General features: G+C 40.9%; 1 protein-coding gene across 5 annotated transcripts in view; it reads left to right on the top strand.

The window, feature by feature from the left end:
• The window catches only part of LOC122549305 (interleukin-6 receptor subunit beta-like), a 79,948-nt gene that overhangs the window by 19,884 nt on the left and 37,426 nt on the right, over positions 1 to 22,638 (top strand). For 2 of the 5 annotated variants that reach the window (XM_043688915.1, XM_043688907.1), the window contains 3 exons: positions 12,385 to 12,461; positions 13,673 to 13,981; positions 21,861 to 21,978. In XM_043688915.1, the coding sequence (XP_043544850.1) occupies positions 12,398 to 12,461; positions 13,673 to 13,981; positions 21,861 to 21,978 (491 nt within the window). In that variant the 5' untranslated portion in view covers positions 12,385 to 12,397. Of the gene's footprint in view, positions 1 to 1,843; positions 1,928 to 4,850; positions 5,092 to 10,586; positions 10,668 to 12,384; positions 12,462 to 13,672; positions 13,982 to 21,860; positions 21,979 to 22,638 lie in introns of those variants that run through there. The other 3 variants (XM_043688931.1, XM_043688924.1, XM_043688897.1) reach the window with 3 other exon arrangements.

Below are 22,638 nucleotides of genomic sequence, written 5' to 3'. Positions count from 1 at the left end.
TATAAAAGCAGTAGGAGTATAATTGGAGAGGGGGGGGGGGGGTGGGCGGCGGGGCAGGGCAATCAGGATGGCAAAAAGGAGACTAGATTAGATTCCCTACAGTATGGAAACAGGCCATTTGGCCCAACAAGTGTACACTGACCCTCCGAAGAGTAATCCACCCAGACCCATTTCCCTCTGACTAATGTACCTAACACTATGGGCAATTTAGCATGGCCAATTCACCTGACCTGCACATCTTTGGATTGTGGGAGGAAACCAGAGTACCCCAAGAAAACTCATGCAGACACAGGGATAATGTGCAAACTCCATGTAGTCACCCAAGACTGGAATCGAACCTGGGTCCCTGGCGCTGTAAGGCTGCAGTGCTAACCACTGAGGCACCAAGCTGTCCCAACCATGAGAGATCCTTTACAAATGGGGTTAAGGAGAATCCAAAGAGATCCTACAAATGCATTTAAGGGCAAAAGTATAACTAAGGAGAGAATAGGACCCCTTTAAAGATCAATGTGGCTGTCTGTGTGTGGAGTCAAAGGATGTAGGTGAAATACTACACGAGCATTTCATGTCAGTCTTTACTGTGGGGAAGCAAATGGAAGCTAGAGAACAATATCCTGAAGTGTCAATATTATTATAGAAGAGGAGGTGTTCAAATGCATAAAGATGGATAAATCCTTAGGATCTGATCAGGTGTGTCCCAGAATTTTGTGGAAAGAGATTGTGGGCATGGCCATTTCTGTAACATAACACTTCTGCTGGACTGCTGAATATTTATCAAATACCACAACCTTTTGCTGTCTCCTGTGCAGTCCACCATTTCTTGAAATCACTTGGTGATGTTGGGGAGCTCAGGAGACCAGGATAGATCATTCAGTCAGCATTCTGTTAAAAGATACCATCAAATACTTAAGCCTCGTGTGCACTGACATGCTGGGTTCCATATCATGGATTTGTGGGGACTTTAGTGGAGTCTACTCTCCTGTTAGTTATGTTTTATTCCAGGAAGTTGGTGAGAGTAGAACTATAACTTTGCATGACTTATATTTATTTGCAAAGTTACAAGTTAAAAGCATTCAAGAACTGAGAGGAAAAGTAAGCAATTCAGCCCCTCCAGCCTGCTTCACCATTTAATACAGTCCTGGCTGATTTTCATTTTGGTCTCAACTCCACTTTCCTACTGCTTCCCATAACCCTTCAGCCTGTTACTAATTAAAAATCTGTCTGTCTCCTCCTTTTAAAAATTATTTAACTGCCCTGGCATCTATCGCATTCTGAGATTCTGACTATAGTGGATAACCTCTCACTTCATGGTCAGCACAGTGGCTCAGTGGTTATTAGCACTGTTGTCTGACAGTGCCAGAAACCTGAGTTTGAATCCACCCTCTGTGCGAAGTTTACATGTTTTCCCCATGTCTGTGTGGGTTTCTGCCAGATGCTACGGTTTCCTCTGGCGATGTGCATGTTAGGTGGATTGGCAATGCTAAATTACCCATACTGTTCAGGGATATGTATGTTAAGTGTGTTAGCAATAGGAAATGCAGGATTACAGAGATAGGCTAGAGGGGTGGGTCTGGGTGGGATGCTGTTTGGAGGATCGGAGTGGACTCATTGGCCTGTTTCCACACTGCAGTAATTCTATGTTCTATGTCAAGGTTAAGACTGGTGCTGGAAAAGTTTAGCTGGACAGGCAGCATCTGAGAAGCAGGAAAATCGACATTTCGGGCAAAAGCCGAGGCTGGGAGGCTCGGGCAGTGGAGAGATAAATGGCAGGGTGGGGTGGGGCTGGGAAGAAGGTAGCTGAGAACCCCCCCCCCCCCCTCCATTTATCGAAGAAAGGATTTTGCCTGCAAAGAGTAAATGCTGGCAAGGACGAGACTGAATGTTTGTATTTTTCTTCTGTGCTCTGTGTAATACATCTGTAGTGAATGTGAGTATTCCAGTAGTTACTCTCAACCAGAAATTATTTTGTTTTAGTGTTTGTATAGTAGTCAAATGTGCATGTATTGGAACTTAGGAATGCAGCTACCATGATCGGCAGATCTGATATTTGGGATGTAATTTTAAAATGAACTGACATGAACCTGTAGCAGTGTTATGTTTAAATGCAGGTTTACTGTGATATAATCACATCATTTGTCAAAATAGTTAATTGTTTTGTTTTTCTGTTCAAGTAATTGTTTTATGTCATTTTGAGGGCTGGTTTGATTACGGAGTCATATTTTGATTAATCTTGTGTATGAAGCAGTTTCAAATTCATGCAGTTGGCAGTTTTGTTTCATACTGGTTGTTTTTGCCAAGATTGGAGGATTTGATCTATAGGAAGAGGCTGAATAGGCTGGGGCTGTTTTTCCTGGAGCATCAGAGGGTGACCTTGTAGAAGTTTATAAAATCATGAGGGGCGCAGATAGGATAAATAGACAAAGTCTTTTCCCTGGGGTGGGGGAGTCCAGAACTAGTGGGCATAGGTTTAGGGTGAGAGGGGAAAAATATAAAAGGGACCTAAGGGGGCAACTTTATCACACAAAGGGTGATACATGTATAGAATGAGCTGCCAGAGGAAGTGGTGGAGGCTGGTACAATTGCAGCATTTGAAAGGCATCTGGACAGGTATATGAATAGGAAGGATTTAGAGGGATATAGGCCAAGTGCTGACAAATGAGACTATATGAGAGGATATTTGATCGGCAAGGACGGGTTGGACCAAAGGATCTGTTTCCATGCTGTACCTCTCCTTAACTATGACTTTAAGTGTACACATTGGGAGGTTTAATGTATTTGGAAAAAAAGACATGCAAAAAATAGAACAGGGAGCTAACAAAGAAGTAGCTAGCGGAAAATTTCTACAAATATGTTAAAACCAGTGTTTGCTTATTCTAACAAAATATTTAAATCTTGCTTATTTAACTAACAGTGATTATAGAGTTACTAGAGTAGCATCAGACATGGCTGTGAAAAATGTTGCTTAAGAAGTATCACAATCCTTTTGCTTAAAGAAAGAAAAGTATGGCAACATAAGGCATTTCAGGAAAAACCGTAAATGGAAGGGCGAGAAAGGGAGCAGCAATCCGTTTTAATGTACTGAAAATTTGGTATAGGTCAGTAGCTTCACAGAATGGCATACTTTTGAGCTACAGTCTGTACGATTATAATATTGAGATTTTACGAGGAAACATAGTAATCATGGTTAGAAATTTTTACACCAGCGTGCTCAATATTTTTTGTGGCATTTGTGAACTATGGTTAATGACTGACATACAAACTGGCGATGTATATAGTGTTAAACGTGAACAAAAGAAATATAATAAAAACCTATTATTCACATCATGTCATATCTTCTTGACTTGCCAACCACTAAGTTAATAGTTATCGAAACCTACAGGACGGAAACAGAGCCTTTGGTCCAAACCGTCTATGCCGACCAGATATCCTAAATTAACCTAGTCCTATTTGCCAGCATTTAGCCCTTATCCCTCTAAACCTTCCCTATTCATATACCCATCCAGATACCTTTTAAATGTTGTAATTGTACCAACCTCCTCCACTTCCTCTGGCAGTTCATTCCATACACACACCACCCTCTGCATGAAAACATTGCCCTTTGGGTCCCTTTTATGTCTTTACCCTCTCACCTTAAACCTGTGCCCTCTAGTTTTGAACTCCAGGGAAAATAACCCCAACCTGTTATTGAGCCTCTCCCCATAGCTCAAATTTTCCACCCCGGCAACATTTCATAAATCTTTTTTCTGAACCCTTTCAAGTTTCACAACATCTTTCATTTTCAATAAAATTAAAGTATTCAGTCAGGCAGGTGGTTGTTGCTAGTTGAAGTGCTCCAATATTTTGTGCATCTTTAGGTGTTGGGAATGCTTTTGCAACTGCAGTGTTCAAGGCAATGTTGCTTAATTTATATTATCTGTTCTTGCATGAAATGTTATCTTTTTTGCAAAATATGTTACCTAATTCAAACTATTGGACAGTTCAATCTTGGTGCCGACAACAACTTTTTATTATCAAAATTAAACTGGGATGTGTTTCACTCGTACCATATTTTTCCTACCATAACTTCGAATGCATTAACTGATCTTACTCACTTTTTTGTCTCCATGCTATTTTCTGCCTGTCTCAGTAAGTTTTTGAAGTTGAAATTCATTGTCTTTTGCTTCCAGACCTGGTTTTATTTCCTAGTTCACTTTTGGTTAGTCTCTCAACTTCATACTCTGTATACTAACTTATGCTTATATCCTATCCTACCAAAAAGACCCACAAACACTTGAATTTCTACTGACCTAGAATGGTGTATGGTATCCCAGTGTCTCATTTAAAATTCTCATCCTTGTTTTAAATCTCTTCAAGACCATTTCAATTTCTGTTTCTAACTTGCAGATCTGCAACTTCCAATAGGCCTATCCATTTCTCCAGTTTTGTGCATTATTCCACCGTTGGCTGTGTCTTACCTTGCTCAATGACATTTTATTTTTGAGTTTTTTTAAAAAACAATAATGGGAGCTATGATTGTTCCCTGATAACTACAGATAATCTTTGAAAAAAAAGTGCTCAATTGAAAGTGGGCTGGAACCATTATAACACTGCATAGCTTTAGTTAGTTTAGTTTAATCTGAGTACTTCAACATGTGGATTTGAGAGTCTCTGCTGAGCAGTGAAGCTCTGTGGAGTAGGTCATTTGGAATATAATCATACATAATGTGTATGCATTTGAGCAAAAATAAGTCACCAGAGATAGGCATTGATTTCTCATTAATTTGTGCTAGAGACTCTAAATAGCGATGGATTTCTAAACTAGAAAGCATTCTGCTGGTCAAAAATAAAATTTTTAAAAATGTAGTTGAGAAATCAATCCCCAGCAAAATGTGATCTCTTCCTCTATTTATAAGGAAGTGCTTTTGTGGGGCAGTGAGTTATTGTATTCAACAGGGGAATATTCTCCTGCATTTACTGTGAAGTTCATCAACGGCACCATTCGAAAACATAGGAACAGTTAAATGAAAGCATCCATCGTGACAAGTGGGGAGTATTCCATCACATTCCCAAATTGTGCCTGGTAGTTGCTGTGCAGGATTTGGAAGTCCGGGGGTGAGTTACTTATTGCAGTATTCATAATCTCCGACCTGTTCATTGTAGCCATTATATTGATATGGAATGTCCAGTTGACATTCTGGCCATTGGTGAATCCCAAGATGTTGTAGTGGAGGATTCAGTGAAGGTAACACAATTGAATGTCAAGAGTTAGATCATCTCTTATTGAAGATGATTATTGCCTGGCATTTGTGTGCTATTTCTCAGCCCAAGCCTGGATATTGTCCAGATCTTGTTGAATTTGAACATGAACTGCTTCAGTGTCTGAGCAATCTTGAATAGTAATGTACATCCCTACTTTTGACCTTTATGATAGAGGGAACATCATGGATGAAGCTGCTGAAGGTGTTTGGGCCTAGGTCATTACCCTGAGGAACTCATGTAGAAATGTGCTGGAATTGATGACTGACCTCCAACAATCACGGCCTATAAGACCAGTATACCTCCAACCAGCAAAGAGTTTAATCCCTGATTTCCATTGATGCCAGTTTTTTTTGTGACTCCTTGATGTCAGAAATTCTTGCCCATCCATAACTGCAGAATGCTTTTCAAACATTCAAAAAGCTAATAAGAGTCACATTACTGTGGATCAGTGTTGTTTGCAAATCAGGCTCAGGAAGCACACCAGATTTTTGTCTCTGACACTTTGCTGGTTGGAGGTATACTCAATTCCAGTTCATGTTCAAATTCAACAAGATCTGGACAATATCCAGGCTTGGGCTGAGAAATAGCACACAAATGCCAGGCAATAATCATCTTCAATAAGAAATGATCTAACTCTTGACATTTTTGTCTCTGACAAAAATCAGTGAACCAGATGCGTTTTTACAGACATCGAGACACAACATAATCACCATAACTTTGTATTCCAGATTTATTTAACTAAATTTAAATTTACTAGCTGTTCTGGACAGTTTTGAACTCCAGTTCCTAAATCATTGGGCCAGACATGGAATACTAGTCTAGTATCAAAATGTGCCTTGTTACACTCTTGGGTTTGGCTACTTTTTAAAAGAACTACCTTGTTCTTATGGGGTGTTTGATCAGTTTAAATGTATTAGAATCATAGCAATGTACAGCACGGAAACAGACCCTTCGGTCCAACTTATCCATGCTGACCAGATATCCTAAATTAATCTAGTCCCACTTGCCAGCACTTTGCCTATATCCCTCTAAACCCTTCTTATTCATACACTGATCCAGATCCCTTTTAAGTGTTGTAATTGTACCAGCTTTCACAACTGCCTCTGACAGTCCATTCCATTTCCCTCAGCGTGAAAACATTGCCCCTTGGGTCCCTTTTAAATATTCCCCTCTCACCGTAAACCTATGCCTCTTGTTCTGGACTCCCCCACCCCAGTGACTTGTCTATTTACCCTATCTATGCCCCTCGTGATTTTATAAACCTCTACAAGGTCACCCCTTAGCCTCTGACGCAACTGGGAAAACAGCCCCAGCCTATTCAGCCTTTCCTTTTAGTTCATGCCCTCTAACCCTAGCAGCATCCTTGTGAATCTTTTCTGAACCCTTTCATGTTTCATAACATCCTTCCAATAGGAGGGAGACCAGAATTGCTCACAATATTCCTAAAGTGGCGTAACCAATGTCCTGTACAGCCCCAGCATGACTTCTCAACTCCTACACTCAGTGCTCTGACCAATAAACGAAAGCATTCTAAATGCCGCCTTCACTTCCTATCTACCTGCAACTCCACTTTTAAGGAACTATGAACCTGCAGTCCAAGGTCTATTTGTTCAGCAATACTCCCCCAGGACCTTAACATTAAGTGTACCAGTCCTGCTCTGATTTGCCTTTCCAAAATGCAGCACTTCAGATTTATTTAAATTTAAAATCCATCTCCCATTCCTTGGCCTATCTGATCAAGATCCTGTTGTACTCTGAGGTGACCTCCGCTGTCCGCTACACCTCCAATTTTGGTGTCATTTGCAAACTTATTAACTCTACCTCCTATGTTCACAACTGAACCATTTATGTAAATGTCCAAAAGCATTGGACTCTGCACCAATCCTTGTGGCATGCCACAGGTCACAGGCCTCCAATCTGAAAGGCAACCCTCCACCACCACCCCTTATCTTCTACCTTTGAGCTAGTTCTGTATCCAAATGCCTAGTTCTCCATGTGATTCCATGTGATCTAACCTTGCTAACTAGTCTACTGTGAGGAACTTTTATATAATCCAAGGCCCATTCTTAATCAGTAATAAAAACAGAAAATGCTGGAAATACGCTAAATCCTACAGTATCTTCAGAGGTAAAAGGAGAGTCATAGAGTAATAGAGATGAGAGATCTAAAGCTGAGTGAGGATTTGAGTTGAGAAGGATGTCGAGATGTTTTAGTGTATTTTGGACCAAGTGAGTGGCAGATGCAGATTAATGAAGATAAATGTAAGGTTATCTACTTTGGTAGCAAAAAAATGATAGATTGAGAGAGTAATGTGCAATAACACCTGGGTGTCCTTGTACTCTATTTTCTGAAGATAGGCATGCAGGTGCAGTAAGCTGTAAAGATGGCAAATCATATGTTGGCCTTCATAGCAAGAGGATTCAAGCACAGGTGCAGGGATGTCTTGGTGAGACCAGGGCATTGGTGAGACCTTACTAGAATATTGTGTGCAGTTTGGGTCTCCTTTATCTGAAGAAGGATGTTCTCGCTATAAAGAGAGTACATTGAAGACTTACCAGACTGATTCTTGGGTTAGCAAGACTAATGTATGAAGAGAGACTGGATCAGCTAGGACTAAATTCACTGGGGTTCAGAAAATGAGGTGGAGGGAATCTCAGAAACTGAGAAGATTATAACAGGACGAGACAGGATCGATGCAGTAAGGATGTTCCAGATGCAGGAAGGGGATGTTCCAGATGACAAGGGAATCCTGAAACAGGGGTTACAGTCTCAGGCTTGTTTTAGAATGGATATAAGGAAAAATTTCTTCACTGAGAGAGAGAGAGATGAACCTCTGAAATTCATTACCACAGAAAACAATTGGTGTTAAAAGTAGTGTGATTTTAAGAAGGAATTGAAAATTGCATTTAGGACTAAGGAATCAAAGGAATATTGATCCTGTGTCTAATTAGCAATGCTAATAACCTGTACGTGATCTTAATTTTCTTTCATCTTTCGAAGTAAGTAAGAATGGGACATCAGTAATTTATCTTTATTCAAAGCTATCATTCCAAAATATTATGATCATATAAAAGTCCAAATTTGTTTCTTCTTTATTCCTCATTGCCATTGAATTAAGTGAAATGGTCAGCTTTTGCAGAGATTTAAGATTCAACTACATTTCTATGACCGGTGTGCCAGACCAGATGAAGTGGCAGTTTTTGTTCCCTAAAGAACAATAGTGATTTATGTGAGTTTTTACAACAATTAAAGATAGTTTTATGGCACTGTTACTGAGACTAATTTGTTTTCTTTTTATTTATTCATTTTGTGGAATGTGGATCTCACTAACCAACCAGCATTTATTGCCCATCCCTTGTTGTCCTTGAGAAGGTGGAGGTGAACTGCTCTAGTCAACCTGCTGTGGGTTGACCCATGATACCATTAGGGAGGGAATTCCAGGATTTTGACCCAGTGACAGTGAAGGAATGGTGATGTATTTCCATGTCAGGATGGTGAGTGGCTTGGAAGGCAATTTGAAGGCAGTGGTATTCCCATATATCTGCTGCCCTTGTCCTTCTAGATGGAAGTGGTCCTGGGTTAGGAAGGTGCTGTACTGAGGATCTTTCATGAATTTCTGCAGTGTATCCTGTAGATAGTACACACTGCTGCTCCTGAGTGTCATTGGTGGGTGGAGTGGGTGCTTGTGGATGTATTGTACATGGGGAGTATTCCATTGCAATCCTGACTTGTGCCTTATAGATACTGGACAGGCTTTGGGGAATCAGGAGGTGAGTTACTCACTACAGTATTCCTAGCTTCTGACCTGCTCTTGTAGCCACTGCGTATATGTGGTGAGTCTGGTTGAGTTTCTGATCAGTGATAACTCCCAAGATGTTGTTAGTGGGGATTCAGTAATGGTAAGACCATTGAATGTCAAGGGTGATGGTTAAGATTGTCTCATTGGTGATGGTTATAGCCTGGCATTAGTGCGGCCCGAATGTTGCTTGCCACTTGTCAGCTGAATGTTGAGCAATCATCAGTGAACATCCCCATTTGGTGGAAGGAAGGTCCTTGATGAAGCAGGTGAAGATAGTTGGATCTAGGAGACTACCCTGAGGAACACCTGCATAATGCCTTGGAGCTGAAATGACTGACTTCCAGCAACCATAACCATCTTCCTATGTGTCATGTATGGCACTAACCACTGGAGAGTTCTCCACCTGATACCCATAGATTCCAGTTTTGCCAGGGCTCTCACTCTTTCAAATGCAGCCTTGATTTTAAGAGCTGTTACTCTCACCTCACCTCTGGAATTCAAGATTGCTTTTTGCCCATGTTTGAACCAAGGCTATAATGAGGTGAGGAACTGAGTGATCCTGGTGGAACCCAAACTGGGTTCCCAAGTATTCTAGATCTATTATTTTAAATAAAATTGATATGAGCTGCCTGTGTAACAGTCATTTCAGATGTCACGGTATTTTAATTGAGTAAAGGTAATTACAAAGGGAGGAGCTGGCCAGAGTTGATTGGAAGGGGAGCCATCAGGAAAGACTGTGGAGCAGCAATGGCAGGAGTTTCTGGCGGTAATTCAGGAGACCCAGCAGAAACTTATACCAAGGAATAAGAAACATAACGAGGGGAGGAGAAGGCAACCTGGGTTGACGAGGCAAGTCAAGGACAGCAGAAAAGAAAAAGCATGCAATATGGTGAAGATTAATGGGAAGCCTTTAAAACCCAGCAGAAGATAACTAAATAAAGAGCAATAAGGGAGAGGAGCTGAAATAGGAGAATAACCTAGTTAGTAATACGAGAAAAGGTTGCAAGCGGTTTTCTTCAGATATATAAAAAGTAAGAGGGAAGCAAGAGTGAACATTAGAAATGAGGTTGGAGAAGTAGTAGTGGAGAGCAAAGAAATGGTGGAGGAATTGAATTAATACATTGCATCAGTTCTCAAAGTGGAAGCAGCGTACCAGGACTTAGAGTCAAGGGGTAGGAGTGAGCATAGAGGCCTTCACCAAAGAGAAGATGCTGGGGAAGCTGAAAGATATGAAAGTGGATCAGCCACCCAGACCAGATGGGCTACACCCCAGAATTCTGAAGGAGATAGCTCAGAAGATTGTGGAGGCATTGGTGATGATCTTTCAGTACTCGCTGGAATCAGGGAGGATCCCAGATGACTAGGAAATGGGCAATAAATCGCTAATGTAACACCACTGTTTACAAAGAAGGAACGTAGAAGATAGGAAATTAATTTTCTAAAAAAAAAACTGCAGGTATTGGAAATCAAACAAAAACAGAAATTGATGAAAAATCTCAGCATCTGTGGAGAGAAATCAGAGTTAACATTTCGGGCCCAGTGACACTTCTTCAGAACTGACTATAGCTAAGAGAAGATTGAAGGAGTCCCAAGGAAGGTGTACAAGATTGATCCTGGGGATGAAGAGCAGGTGAGGACTCTGGTCTGTACTCAGTGGAGTTTAGAAGAATGAGGGGGCAATCTGATTGAAATTTAAAATAAGGAGAGGCCGAGATAGAGTGTATGTGGAGAAAATGTTTACATTTGGACGAGAGACTAGAACCTGAGGCCACAGACTCAATGTGAAGGAACAACTGAGATGAAGAGGTTTTTCTTCAGCCAGAAGGTGATTAATCTGTGGAACTCATTACCGCAGTGTGTTGTGGAGACCAAGTGATTGAGTGTGCAGTATTGAAAACAAAGACAAACCTGGTTCTTGATTGGTAAAAGGATCAAGGATTGAGGGAGAAAGCAGGAGAATGATCTTGAGAAACATATTAGCCATGATCGAGTGGCATAGCAGACTCGATTGACTGAATGACCTAATTCTGCTCCAATATCTTACTGATGATTTCCCTGAGTACATTCGCCTGGGCTCCTGGATTAATAGTCCAGTGACATTTACCACCAGGCTACTGCCTCCCCAAACTATTTCTCCTAATTGTAACCAAGGCCAAAATAGTAGTAACGAGATAAGTAAAGAAACAAAAAGTGTGTGTAAAGATGGAAATGGTAGATTATTTTTCTATGTTAATTCATTCACCAATGAAGGCATCACTAGGCCAGCATTTATTGCCCATCCCAAATTATCCAGAGGGCATTTAAGAGTCAACTACATTACTGAGAGTATAGAGTTACATGTAGGCCAGACCAGGTAAGGATTACTACTTCCCTCCCGATAGGACATTAGGGAAACAGATGGGTTTTCATGACATTCAAAAATGGATTCACAGTCATCATTAGACTCTTCATTCCAGAGATTTTTTTAAATGCAAATTCCATTGCCTGCTGTGACAGGATTTAAATCAATTAATACTGCTAGGAATTGCCTCCCACTGGATTAACTGCTGTCCAAATGCAAAACAAAGAAATAAGAATTAGGAAATAAGACAGAAACAAGAGAAGAAAACCAAACCAGCATAGAAATCTTAAAATTGTAGAATGTTATATGCAGAAGACTGTAAAGTACCTCAAACATGTACAAAATAGAAACCGAAAATACCAAAGAAACACAGCCGATCTGGCAGCATTTGGAAGAAATGCTGGCTGAGTTTCTCCAGAATTTTCTAGTTTTATTTTCAGCTTCTACAATATTTTGCTTTTATTTAAATATCTCACCCTTGTCTTGAGAATCATTTGTAGCAGTTCAAGAACAGAAAAATCAAAGTTGGAGCAAGGTAGAGAAATAAAATGACCAGGTAGTGCACATTCTTGCAGACTGAACTGCAGTGTGTCTATTTTTAAATTCTCATTTTTGTTTTTAAATCCTCCTATGCCCTTACCACTTTGAATCTTTTATCTGTTCTCGGGCCCTATGACCCTTCCTGAAATATGTGGCCCATCTTGAGCTGCCCCAATTGTAGGTGCTTCACCATTGGCTGGGGCTTCAGGTTGCAAATTTAGTATGGCATTGCCAAAGTTTTTGAAGCTGTCATGGAGTGAAGCAATAGGAGGTACTGCTATAGTTGGAAAGGGGATTGCAGTTGTGACCAGCATGATGGCACACCACCTAATGCAATCCTGTGCTGCTATTTGGTTTTTGTTATGTATGAAGACAATTACATTTTGTACAGAATCAAAAATTAATATTGAGGCAAATTGACAATTTTGAAAGTAAACAACCTACTTTTATTTTACTTATTTTTCAGTGCTATCAAAACCATGCAGGGCTACTTGGCGTTAACAGTGTATCTCTACACACAAATCAGTGTATGTTTAAGGACTGGTAAGTAAAGACCTATTATATCTCATAGCTTACCATCTTCACCTTTGATATTTAACTTGGGCAATAAATTGTTACTTGTTTGCATTAATCTGGGAAAATCAAAAACATTAACTTTCAAAAGCCTTGATATTGAATCACATTGGAAACTTGAACATAAAGATAATTTCAGAAGTATTGAGGAATTGCATGAGTTTCATTTGCAAGTCATCTGAGGCATTGTAATGTCAAAACCATGGTTAAAACTGAGACTCCTCAGTAGATCACAGAATAGCCCTGTCTACATCAATATCACAGCTGCATTACCATTTAATGTTGCAATGAGATTCATTTGTGCAACAATGAATTCGAGCCAAATGAAAGGCCTTTTTAAAGCTCACAATAATGCTAAAAAGCTGTAACAAAAACAAAAATTGCTGGAAAAGCTCAGCAGGTCTAGCAGCATCTGTGGATAGAAATCAGAGTTAATGTTTTGGGTTGAGTGACCCTTCCTCAGAGTGGCTAAAGAAACTGCACTGACTTCAGGTTTACTATGTGTTTGTCTGTACAATGGGTTGCAATTTTCTGAATGTGACACCAAACCTGAGTCTGCTAGTATATTTACTGGAAAGAGTATAGCCAATCTGTTTACTCTGATGTGCCTTAATCATCTCCTTACTGCTGCTGCCTTTGGAGGATTGGAGCCTGTTATAATTACAATTTTTTTGGGCAGTTTTAGTAATTCTTCTCCATGCATATCCACACTTGCCATGTAGTGCTAGCTTCCCTGAGTTTGGTAGTGGTTATTTTTTAATTCTCTTAGAAAAGAGGGAAGGCTATTCAAATATCAAATAGCACTCTGTGGAAGCGCAAGGCTGGTGAAAGATGCCAAATTGGAAATTTGATTATTTGCTATTCAGAAGATGTGACTTTGATTTTCTACCATAAACAATAAAGTGTGCTCATTCTGCCTTTTATGCAGCATTTACTTTTATTTTGAGGTACAATCCAATAAATTATCAGAAGAATGAAATAAAAGACTGAAAATCAGTAAATTAGTCTTATTCTGATGTGTCATTTAGCAAATTATTCTCCCTCACATTTCGTTTTACTTTGTTTTTAAAATAAAATCTGTTTGTGCCAAGTGTAGATAATTCACTGTTAATGCTGTGAACAGATTTATTTTGAAACATCTACGTTTAATTGCTGAAATGATTTTTATTTCTTTTCTCTAGTGGATTGTCTGATTGGGAAAGCTGCCTACATTATCCCTGAGTCACCAGTAATAGCGCTCGGTTCACAACTAACAGCATCCTGCATTCTTAATGATTCCTTCATAAAAGAAAATAAAGTTGATGCAAATCAGATATTCTGGAATTTGAAGGGAATGAGAATATCAGAGGACAATTATCACACAGTCAATAGTACTGTATCAAACGTAACGCTGAGACTTTACAGTGTTGGAAATTCACTTCTCACTTGCAACGTGCAACTCAATGAGGATCAAGTATTAACTGTCTTCGGTATACAGATTACAACAGGATGTAAGTATTTTTCTGGGGTCAAGGGGTGTAAAAAGGAAATTTGCAATTTAATAAATCCAAATGACCTTCTATAATATCATAAGAAATAGGGACATGAGTAGATTGTTCAGCCCTTTGAGCCTGCTCCGCAATTCAGTGGGATCATAGTTGATCTGACACTCCTCACATCCACTTTCCTGCTCATTCCCCGTAACTCTTGATCCCCCTAATGATAAGAATCTACCTCAGCCTTAAATAAGCACTAGGTCTCTGCCCCCACAGTTCTGTAGGGCAATGAGTTCCAAAGACAAGAAAAGAATCTAGAGTATGGTGCTGGAAAAGCACAGCAGGTCAAGCAGCATCCGAGGAACAGGAAAATTGTTAATTCGGGCAAAAGCCCTTCATCAGGAATGAGGCTGGGAGCCTCGAGAGTGGCGAGTGTTTTAAAAAAATTCTCAAGGTCAGGTTCGTAGGAGAGTAGTCTGACACAGAACAAACGACCAAGAGGCGAGTCTGCTAGAATATGAGCATTTTATTCCCCGCAGCGTCGCCACAACCAGGTCTCATACTTACAACGGGTCTGGCTTATACTCATCTACATGTTACCGGAACTGGGAGCCGTCAGTTCTCGTAGAGCGGTTGCCAACAACCCACGCTCGGCGGTTAAACGTAACCCCAGAGCAGACTCTACATACAGATAAGAAGATTCACACGGGGAGGTGTGTAATAAGATTCACACGGGACTAAGCAACACCTCCATTCCGGTTAGATTCACACATGTATTGGGACATAATTTTTAACCGTTTCACCACAGCGAGATAAATGGGAGGGGAAGTGGGACTGGGGGGAAGGTAGCTGAGAGCGCAGTGGGTGGATGGAGGTGGGGGTAAAGGTAATAGGTCGGAGGGGAGGGGAGGGTGGAGTGGATAGGTGGGAAAGAAGATGGGTCATGACGACAGTGTTGAGCTGGAAGGTTGGAACTGGGGTAAGGTGGGGGGAGGGGAAATGAGGAAACTGGTGAAATCCACATTGATGTCATGGGGTCCCAAGGCGGAAGATGAGGCGTTCTTCCTCCAGACGTCGGATAGTAAGGGATTGGCATTGGAGGAGGCCCAGGGCCTGCGTGTCCTCAGCAGAATGTGAGGGGGAGTTGAAGTGTTCAGCCATGGGGTGGTGGGGTTGATTGGTGCAGGTGTCCCAGAGATGTTCTCTGAAGCGCTCTGCAAGTGGGCATCCTGTCTCCCCAGTGTAGAGGAGATCGCATCGGGAGTAATGGATTCTGTAAATGACGTGTGGAAGTGCAGGTGAAACCTCTTTGTGGAAGGCTCCTTTGGGGCCTTGGACAGAGGTGATGGGAGTAGGTGTGGGAACAGGTTTTGCAGTTCCAGCAGTGGCAGGGAAAAGTGCCGGGGCATGGACCTGACAAGGTAGTCACAGGGAAGGGTCGGTGTGAGGATGGAAATACACTCTGGTGGAGGGGTCCGTTTGTAGGTTGCGGAAATGGCTTAGGATGATGCGGCGTATACAGAGATTGGTTGGGTGGAAGAGAATGATGTGACATGTCCAGAGATTGGTGGGGTGGGAGGTGAGGACCAGAGGGTTCTCTCCTTGTTGCGTATGGAGGGGTGAGGTTTGAGGACAGGGATACTGGATGTGGATGAGATGTGCTGGAGGGAATCATCAACCACATGGGAGGGGAAATTGTGGCCTTTAAAGAAGGACGGCATCAGGTGTGTTCTATGGTAGAACTGGTCCTCTTGGGAGCAGATATGGCAGAGGCAGAGGATTTAAGAATAAGGGATAGCATTCTTGCTGGAGGCAGGGTAGGTGGAGGTGTAATCCAGGTAGCTGTAGGAGTCGGTGGCTTGGTAGAAAATATCAGTGTTGAGTTGGTCACTGTTGATGGAGATGGAGAGGTCCAGGAAGGGGGGGAGGTGTCCGAGATGGTCCAGGTGAATTTAAGGTCGGGATGGAATGTATTGGTGAAGTTGATGAACTGTTCAACCTCCTCAAGGGAGCATGAGGTGGCGCCGATGCAGTCATCAATGTTGCAGATGAAAAGATGGGGAGTGGTGCTGGTGCTGCATGGGCACCAGCTATGCCTCTCTCTTTGTCAGCTACATGAACTAGAGCTCCTGAAGAAAAGAAACTCCACCTCATCTCTGTCTTAATTTGATGCCCTTCGGTTTTGAGACTATGACGGTTGATCCTTGGCTATCTCAGCTCTTACCCTTTCAAGCTCTTTAAGAATCCTATTTGTTTCTTAAAGTTTGAACTTAAGAGAAATAAGAATCCAGAAGTATGTATAATTCTTCCTCTAAGCTGTGTTTTTTTTTTGCATTTCTTCTGACCTCCTTTTCCAGGACTCCCAGTTGTGGCAGGATCATGTCCTCCACCAGTGTCCCCTGTAGGCTTCGCGGTTGATCTGAGTCGGCATACAACAGTTACTGATGCTCTTTGCAGCATTGACTTCTGCTTCATTGACTGTTGCACGTGACCCTCAGAGGTCTGAGCAGAAGAAAAATGAACAGGAATGTTGTTCCCCACTCACACTTTTGCAGCTAATCTTTGCCTCCCCAGGCAGACTTTGCAGCCCACATTCTACCACTTCTACCATGCAAGGAATGCACACCCACGCACAGAGTAGTGCACAGCTTGCTACTTCTGATCTATTTTAACCCTGCCCTTGAAGCCTGCACTCTTCTCCTGCCCCAACTTACTATTAATACTCTCCCTCATCCCTTGCATCTGCACTCTTCCTTCTCTTCCCCCCCATTCCCTTTGCAGCTGCTTTTTCGTAGATCTCCCCACACATTTCCCCCAATCGTGCCCTCCCCCCACCAACTTTTGCAGTCTTATCATCCCCCACCCAGGCACATAGCCTTGCTGTCCAGCAGATTGCTCACTGCTGTCATTTGCCTTTTTTTTTTCCTGCTTTTGCTGCTGATTGACTTAGTGGTTCAATAAGAAACAAATACATGGACAGCAGGCTATGTTTGAAGATGCACCATCTCAGTGATTCTGCTTATCCCTTTGGTTGCCACTGTGAGTGGAACCTTTCAATTGTTCTGACATTTTGGGGCCATGTACTGAGATACAGTGAAAAGTATTGTTTTGTGTGCTAACCAGACAAATTGTAATAAGTACATCAGGATAATAAAATAATGCAGAACATAGTGTTATAGCTACAGAGCGGGTGCAAAGAAGGATCTACTCTAACATATTACGTCTATTCATAAGTCTGACAATAGCAGGGAAGAAACTGTTCTTGAATCTGTAGGCATGTATTTTTCAAACATTTGTATCTTCTACCCATGGAAGAGTGTAACTGGGATGAGAGAGATCTCCAGTGATGTTGGCTGCTTTCCAACGGTAGTGGGAAGTATAGACTGAGTCAATGGAAAGCAAACTTGTTTTCATGATGGACTGGGCTGTGTTCCCAACTGTTTGTAATTTCTTGCAATCTTGGGTAGAGTAGTTGCCGTACCAAGCTGTGATGCATCCGGATAGGATGCTGTCTGTGGTGCATCCATTAAAATTTGGTAGAAGTCATATGGACATGCTGAATTTCTTCAGCCTTCTGTGGAAGTAGTGGCATTGGTATGCTTTCCTTGACTGTAGCATCAATGTGAATGGACCAGGACAGATTGGTAATATTTACTCTTAGGAACCTAAAGCTCTCCATCATCTCCACCTCAACACCATTGATACACAGAGGCATGTGCTTCTGTCCACTTCCTGAAATCTGTGACATCGAAGGAGAGATTGTCATCTTTACAACATGCCACTACCTCTTTCCTGTACCCCGTTTTGTCTTTATTTGAGATCTGACACACTACAATGAAGCAGCAAATTTGTTAATGGAGTTCGAACTGAATTTGGCCATACTGGAGTATAAGGAATATAGGAAGTGCTGAGGACACAGCCTTGAAGGACACTGATGTTAAGAATTGTGAAGGAGGTGTTGTCATCTATCCTTACTGATTGTGGTGTGTGGGTCAGGAAGTCAAGGATCCAGTTGCAAAGTGGTGGACCAGAGTGCTAGTTCTCAATTTGGAGATGAGTTTGGTTGGAATTATGGTGTTGAAGATAGAGCTAAAGTCAATAAATAGGAGTCTGATGTGGAATAGAATAGAAATTTATTGTCATTTGTATTTATGAAAATACAGGTGAGATTTGCATAAGTTGCCACAATTCAGTGGTATTTTAATTACAGAAATTATAAAACAAAGTAAGGACAAAGTTAGTCTTTTGTTCCCAGCACAGCTATCTGGATTTGTGGAGTGGCTATGGGACACCACTGCTCCTGAAGCTGCCAAAGCAAGGATTTCTGGAGTGGACCTACCACAATGCCATTTCCGAAGCTGACACTGAAGCCACTGCATTGCTGCAAGCAAGAAGTGATCGACTGGTCACTGACCAAGTCACTAACACCGAAGCTGTTGCTATTTCAATCACTGCCGAAAGTTGCCACAATGCCACCATAGCCATGTGGAATGAACTGGAACCTTAATACCTCTGTTGTAGCCACAGTAGAAACTGCCATCAAGAGGAACAGGCCAGACCCACTCACAATGAAACCTTCAGTGCAGATGCTGCCACTGTGGCCAAGAGAACAGGAATCCGGATCCATCACTCTGCTGCAGCAGACATTTTGAACTGCCTCCTCCACAGCTGCAGAAAAATGGCGAACATTGACATAAAAGAGAAATGAAGAAACACAACAAAAAGAAAGCAAAGACTGTGGCTGGCCAAGTGAGTGGGAGCTGCTGCTGCCATCTTTTAAAAAACATGGATGTCTTTGTTATCTAGATGTTCTAGGGATTAGTGTAGGGCCAGGGAGATGGCATCTGCCATGGACCTATTGCAATGGTAGGAAAATTGTAGTGGATTAAGGCAATCTGGGAAGCTGGAGTTGATGTCTTGCACTTCAAGGAAGTTTGCTGAATTAATCACTAATATCCCATTCATTGATTGTGACCATCTTGACCAACTGTATTATCTCAGCAAGGAAAGAAAACTATTTTATTTCCACTCTCTCTTTTGAATTTCTTACCTCTTCAAATGTGCAAAATGTTTCTTGCATCCAAAAGCAATTCAATGACTACGTTTCATTTTATCCATTTCTGCCTTTGCTTCATATTCACAAACTATCCATGGTTGCCATGTCCAACAGCTTTTTAGGAAATCTGTTCCCTTGTTAGAAAAATGATTCAGCAAATTGACTTCTTTAAATCAGTACAACTCTGCCAGTTAAGTAGGCTAATTCCAAAAATAAATGTTTCTGTCCTGAATGAATACATATCATCATTAGTTGGCTGTTTTAACTAGTCGATGGCTTGGCATAAAATGCATTACTGTTTTCAAAGCATGACTGTGTTTGGTGGATTGAAGCGAGAGATTGACAATATTTAGAATAAACTTCTTTTTCTTTCCTTCCCTTCCTGAAACTCATAGATTAAGTAGAAACTTATTAAAATAATTTTAAAAAGCTAATAAAGGCATTATAGAGTCATGGAATTTTGCAGTATAGAAGAAGGCCGTTCAATCCATCATGTCTGTCCCGGCTCCAGTAAAAGCTATCCAACTAGTCCTGCTCTCCAGCCCTATCTTCGAGGTTCTAACTTCATCACATTCAAATATATATCCAGCTCTCTTTTGAAAATTCCTATGGAATCCACCTCCATCACTGTCCCAGTCAGTGAATTCCAAATCCTCTCAATTCTTTCAAGAAATTTCTCCTCATCTCACTACTAAAAATCTTGAAATTGTTTTGCTTAATTAGATTAGATTAGATTACTTAGTGTGGAAACAGGCCCTTCGGCCCAACAAGTCCACACCGCCCCGCCGAAGCGCAACCCACCCATACCCCTACATGTACCCCTTACCTAACACTACGGGCAATTTAGTATGGCCAATTCACCTGACCTGCACATCTTTGGACTGTGGGAGGAAACCGAAGCACCCGGAGGAAACCCACGCAGACACGGGGAGAACGTGCAAACTCCACACAGTCAGTCGCCTGAGGCGGGAATTGAACCGGGTCTCTGGCCCTGGGAGGCAGCAGTGCTAACCACTGTGCCACTGTGCCGCCCAAATTACTGACATATCAATCAGTGGAAACAGAATATCCTTCTTTACCCTGTCAAAATTGTTCCCAATTTTGAACACCTCAGTAAGGTCAACTCTTATTCTCCTTAGAGAAGAAAAGATTTAGCCCAGTCTCCCTCAATCTTTCCTTTATGGCTAAAATCCTTCATTCCTGGTACCATTCTAGTAAGTCTGCTGTAAAATCTTTCCATTATAAATGTAATTCTCCCAATTATAGATGTATTAAAATCTTTTCGCCATATCATGAATGCAAAGCGTATTTTGATTTACCCTCTGAAGGTCAGCATTTCCATCAGACTAACTGTCATTTTTGTTTTAGTTTTCCACTTGTTTATCCTTGAATTTTGAGAACCTGAGGTTTAGGATGAAAAAAACTATGTTTATGTAGATATTTGTTGCGTCTTTTACAGGATCCCAAATATTTTACATGCAATGAATTGCATTGAAGTACTATTAATTATATGGCCAAACATGATAACCATTTTGCACACATCCAAAATTGTGTTGATATGGTTATCTCAATAATTAAATCAAACGTACAAATTCCACTTCTGTTAACAATGTGAAATGAATGCATTTGGAAATTCATCTGAGTCCTCATCAAGCTCTGAATAAATGTCAAGTTATTGATTTTGTTAGGAAAATTAGAAAAGGCAGAATATTTCTTAGATGGTAAAAGTTTGGGAAGTGCAGAAGGATCTATGTATCCTTGTCCGATTTACATTATAAGGTAGCATCTACTGTGCATATAGCAAACAATTAGGAAGCCAAATGGTATGTTGGCATTCATTTCAAGGGGTTTTGAGTACAGATTAAAAGATGACTTGCTGCATTATACGGAGCCTTCTTGATACCTCACCTGCAGTTTGTATAGTTTCAGTCTCCTTAACTAAGGAAGAATGTACTTGCAAAAGATGGAGGTAATAAAATCATAGAGATGTACAGCTCAGTAACAGACCCTTCCGTCTTACTCGTCCACATCGACCAGGTATCCTAAATTAATCTAGTCCCATTTGCCAGTACTTGGCCTATATCCCTCTAAACGCTTCCTATTCAGATGCTTTTTAAATTTGTATCGTACCAACCTGTACACTTCCTCTGGCAGCTCATCCCATACACTCACCAGCCTTTGTGTGAAAAAGTTGCCACTTAGGGCCCTTTTAAATCTTTCCCTAAACCTATTTCCTCTAATTCTGGACTCCCCCAACCTAAGGAAAATGCCTTGTCTATTCACCATGTCCATGTCCCTCAAGATTCTAGTGAATCTTAATCGAATACAGACCCAGCTTCCACTATGCCATGTATTCTTTCGAGTTTAGAGGGTAATTTCATTGAAACTTTTATAAAATTTGTACAGTCTGGATGAATATAAATGGGATATTGCCCTTGGATAGTGAGTCTAGAGCCAAATGACATAATATAACATTAAGGAGAAGCTATTTAACATTTAGATGAAGAGGAATTTGTTCAGAGAAAGGTCAATCTTTTGAGTTCTCGACCCCAGAGGGATGTGGGAGCTTAGTCAAGAAACTAATGACATTAAGGAAAATGGAGATAGTTGATCATCTTTTCAATGCTGTTTTGCTGCACTATAATGGCAGGCAGGTGCAATGGACTGAATGGCCTACTCTTGTTCCTATCTACTCAGGTGTGTATGAAGTAGACTCTAGTGTGTATTAAGCAGACCCAGATGCTCTTGATACAGAATAAATGTTAAATCATAAAATACTAAACTGATCTGTTACTAATCGTGATGGAATGCATTTTTATGATTTTGTTTTTCTTTTAGTGCCACCAGAAAAGCCAAAAAACTTGTCATGTATTACCTATGATAGGAAAAATATGACTTGCTCCTGGAATCCTGGAAACAATACATACTTACCCACCAGCTACCAGTTTAAAGTATTGTAAGTATACAGTTGCTTGGTCAATTATGATTTTTAGTACCTTTATGCAAGTTAAAGCAGAATTTTTAAAATTATTAATTTATTTTCAGTTTTTAAGCATGAATCAAGTTCACAGTTAAATTTTCTTTTAAAATTTTTGTATGTTATGTCTCAATTTTCATTCTTTTAAAACTTAGTTTCGCTGGCCAGTTTTTGCTTCCTATCCACTGGAATATTACATTTGACATCCAGTCGGAATCCGTTAACTTTAATGTTTTAACTGCATGGATATCTAGTTTTAATTTGCTATTTGACCCGAGTTGAACTTTCAATCGTATATTTGATTTGTCCATCTCCGTGACATTGCCACACTCTGCCGAGGGCTTGGCTCATCTGCTGGAGCCTTCATCTGTATTTTTGTTGTCTCTTGACCATTCTTAGTTTACCTCCCATCTTGGAATCGACAGAAAGTTGAGCTTCTCCAATACCGTGGACATATTTTTCCCACATCTTGTCTCTCACCATGTATTGATCATCAGTCAGCCTCGTGTTTCATGATTTAGTGACTCCTGGACCAGCAATGGCTCAATTTTAAAACGTTCATCCTTTTTTACCAAATCATTCCAGGACCATACCCCTCCCTACTTCTGTAACCTTCTCCAGTCCTACAGACTCTCAAGA

The sequence above is a fragment of the Chiloscyllium plagiosum genome, chromosome 1 (genome assembly GCF_004010195.1).
Source record: "Chiloscyllium plagiosum isolate BGI_BamShark_2017 chromosome 1, ASM401019v2, whole genome shotgun sequence".
NCBI lineage: Eukaryota > Metazoa > Chordata > Chondrichthyes > Orectolobiformes > Hemiscylliidae > Chiloscyllium > Chiloscyllium plagiosum.
Note: the sequence above shows the minus strand (reverse complement) of the source record. Positions and strands in the feature narration are given on the sequence as shown.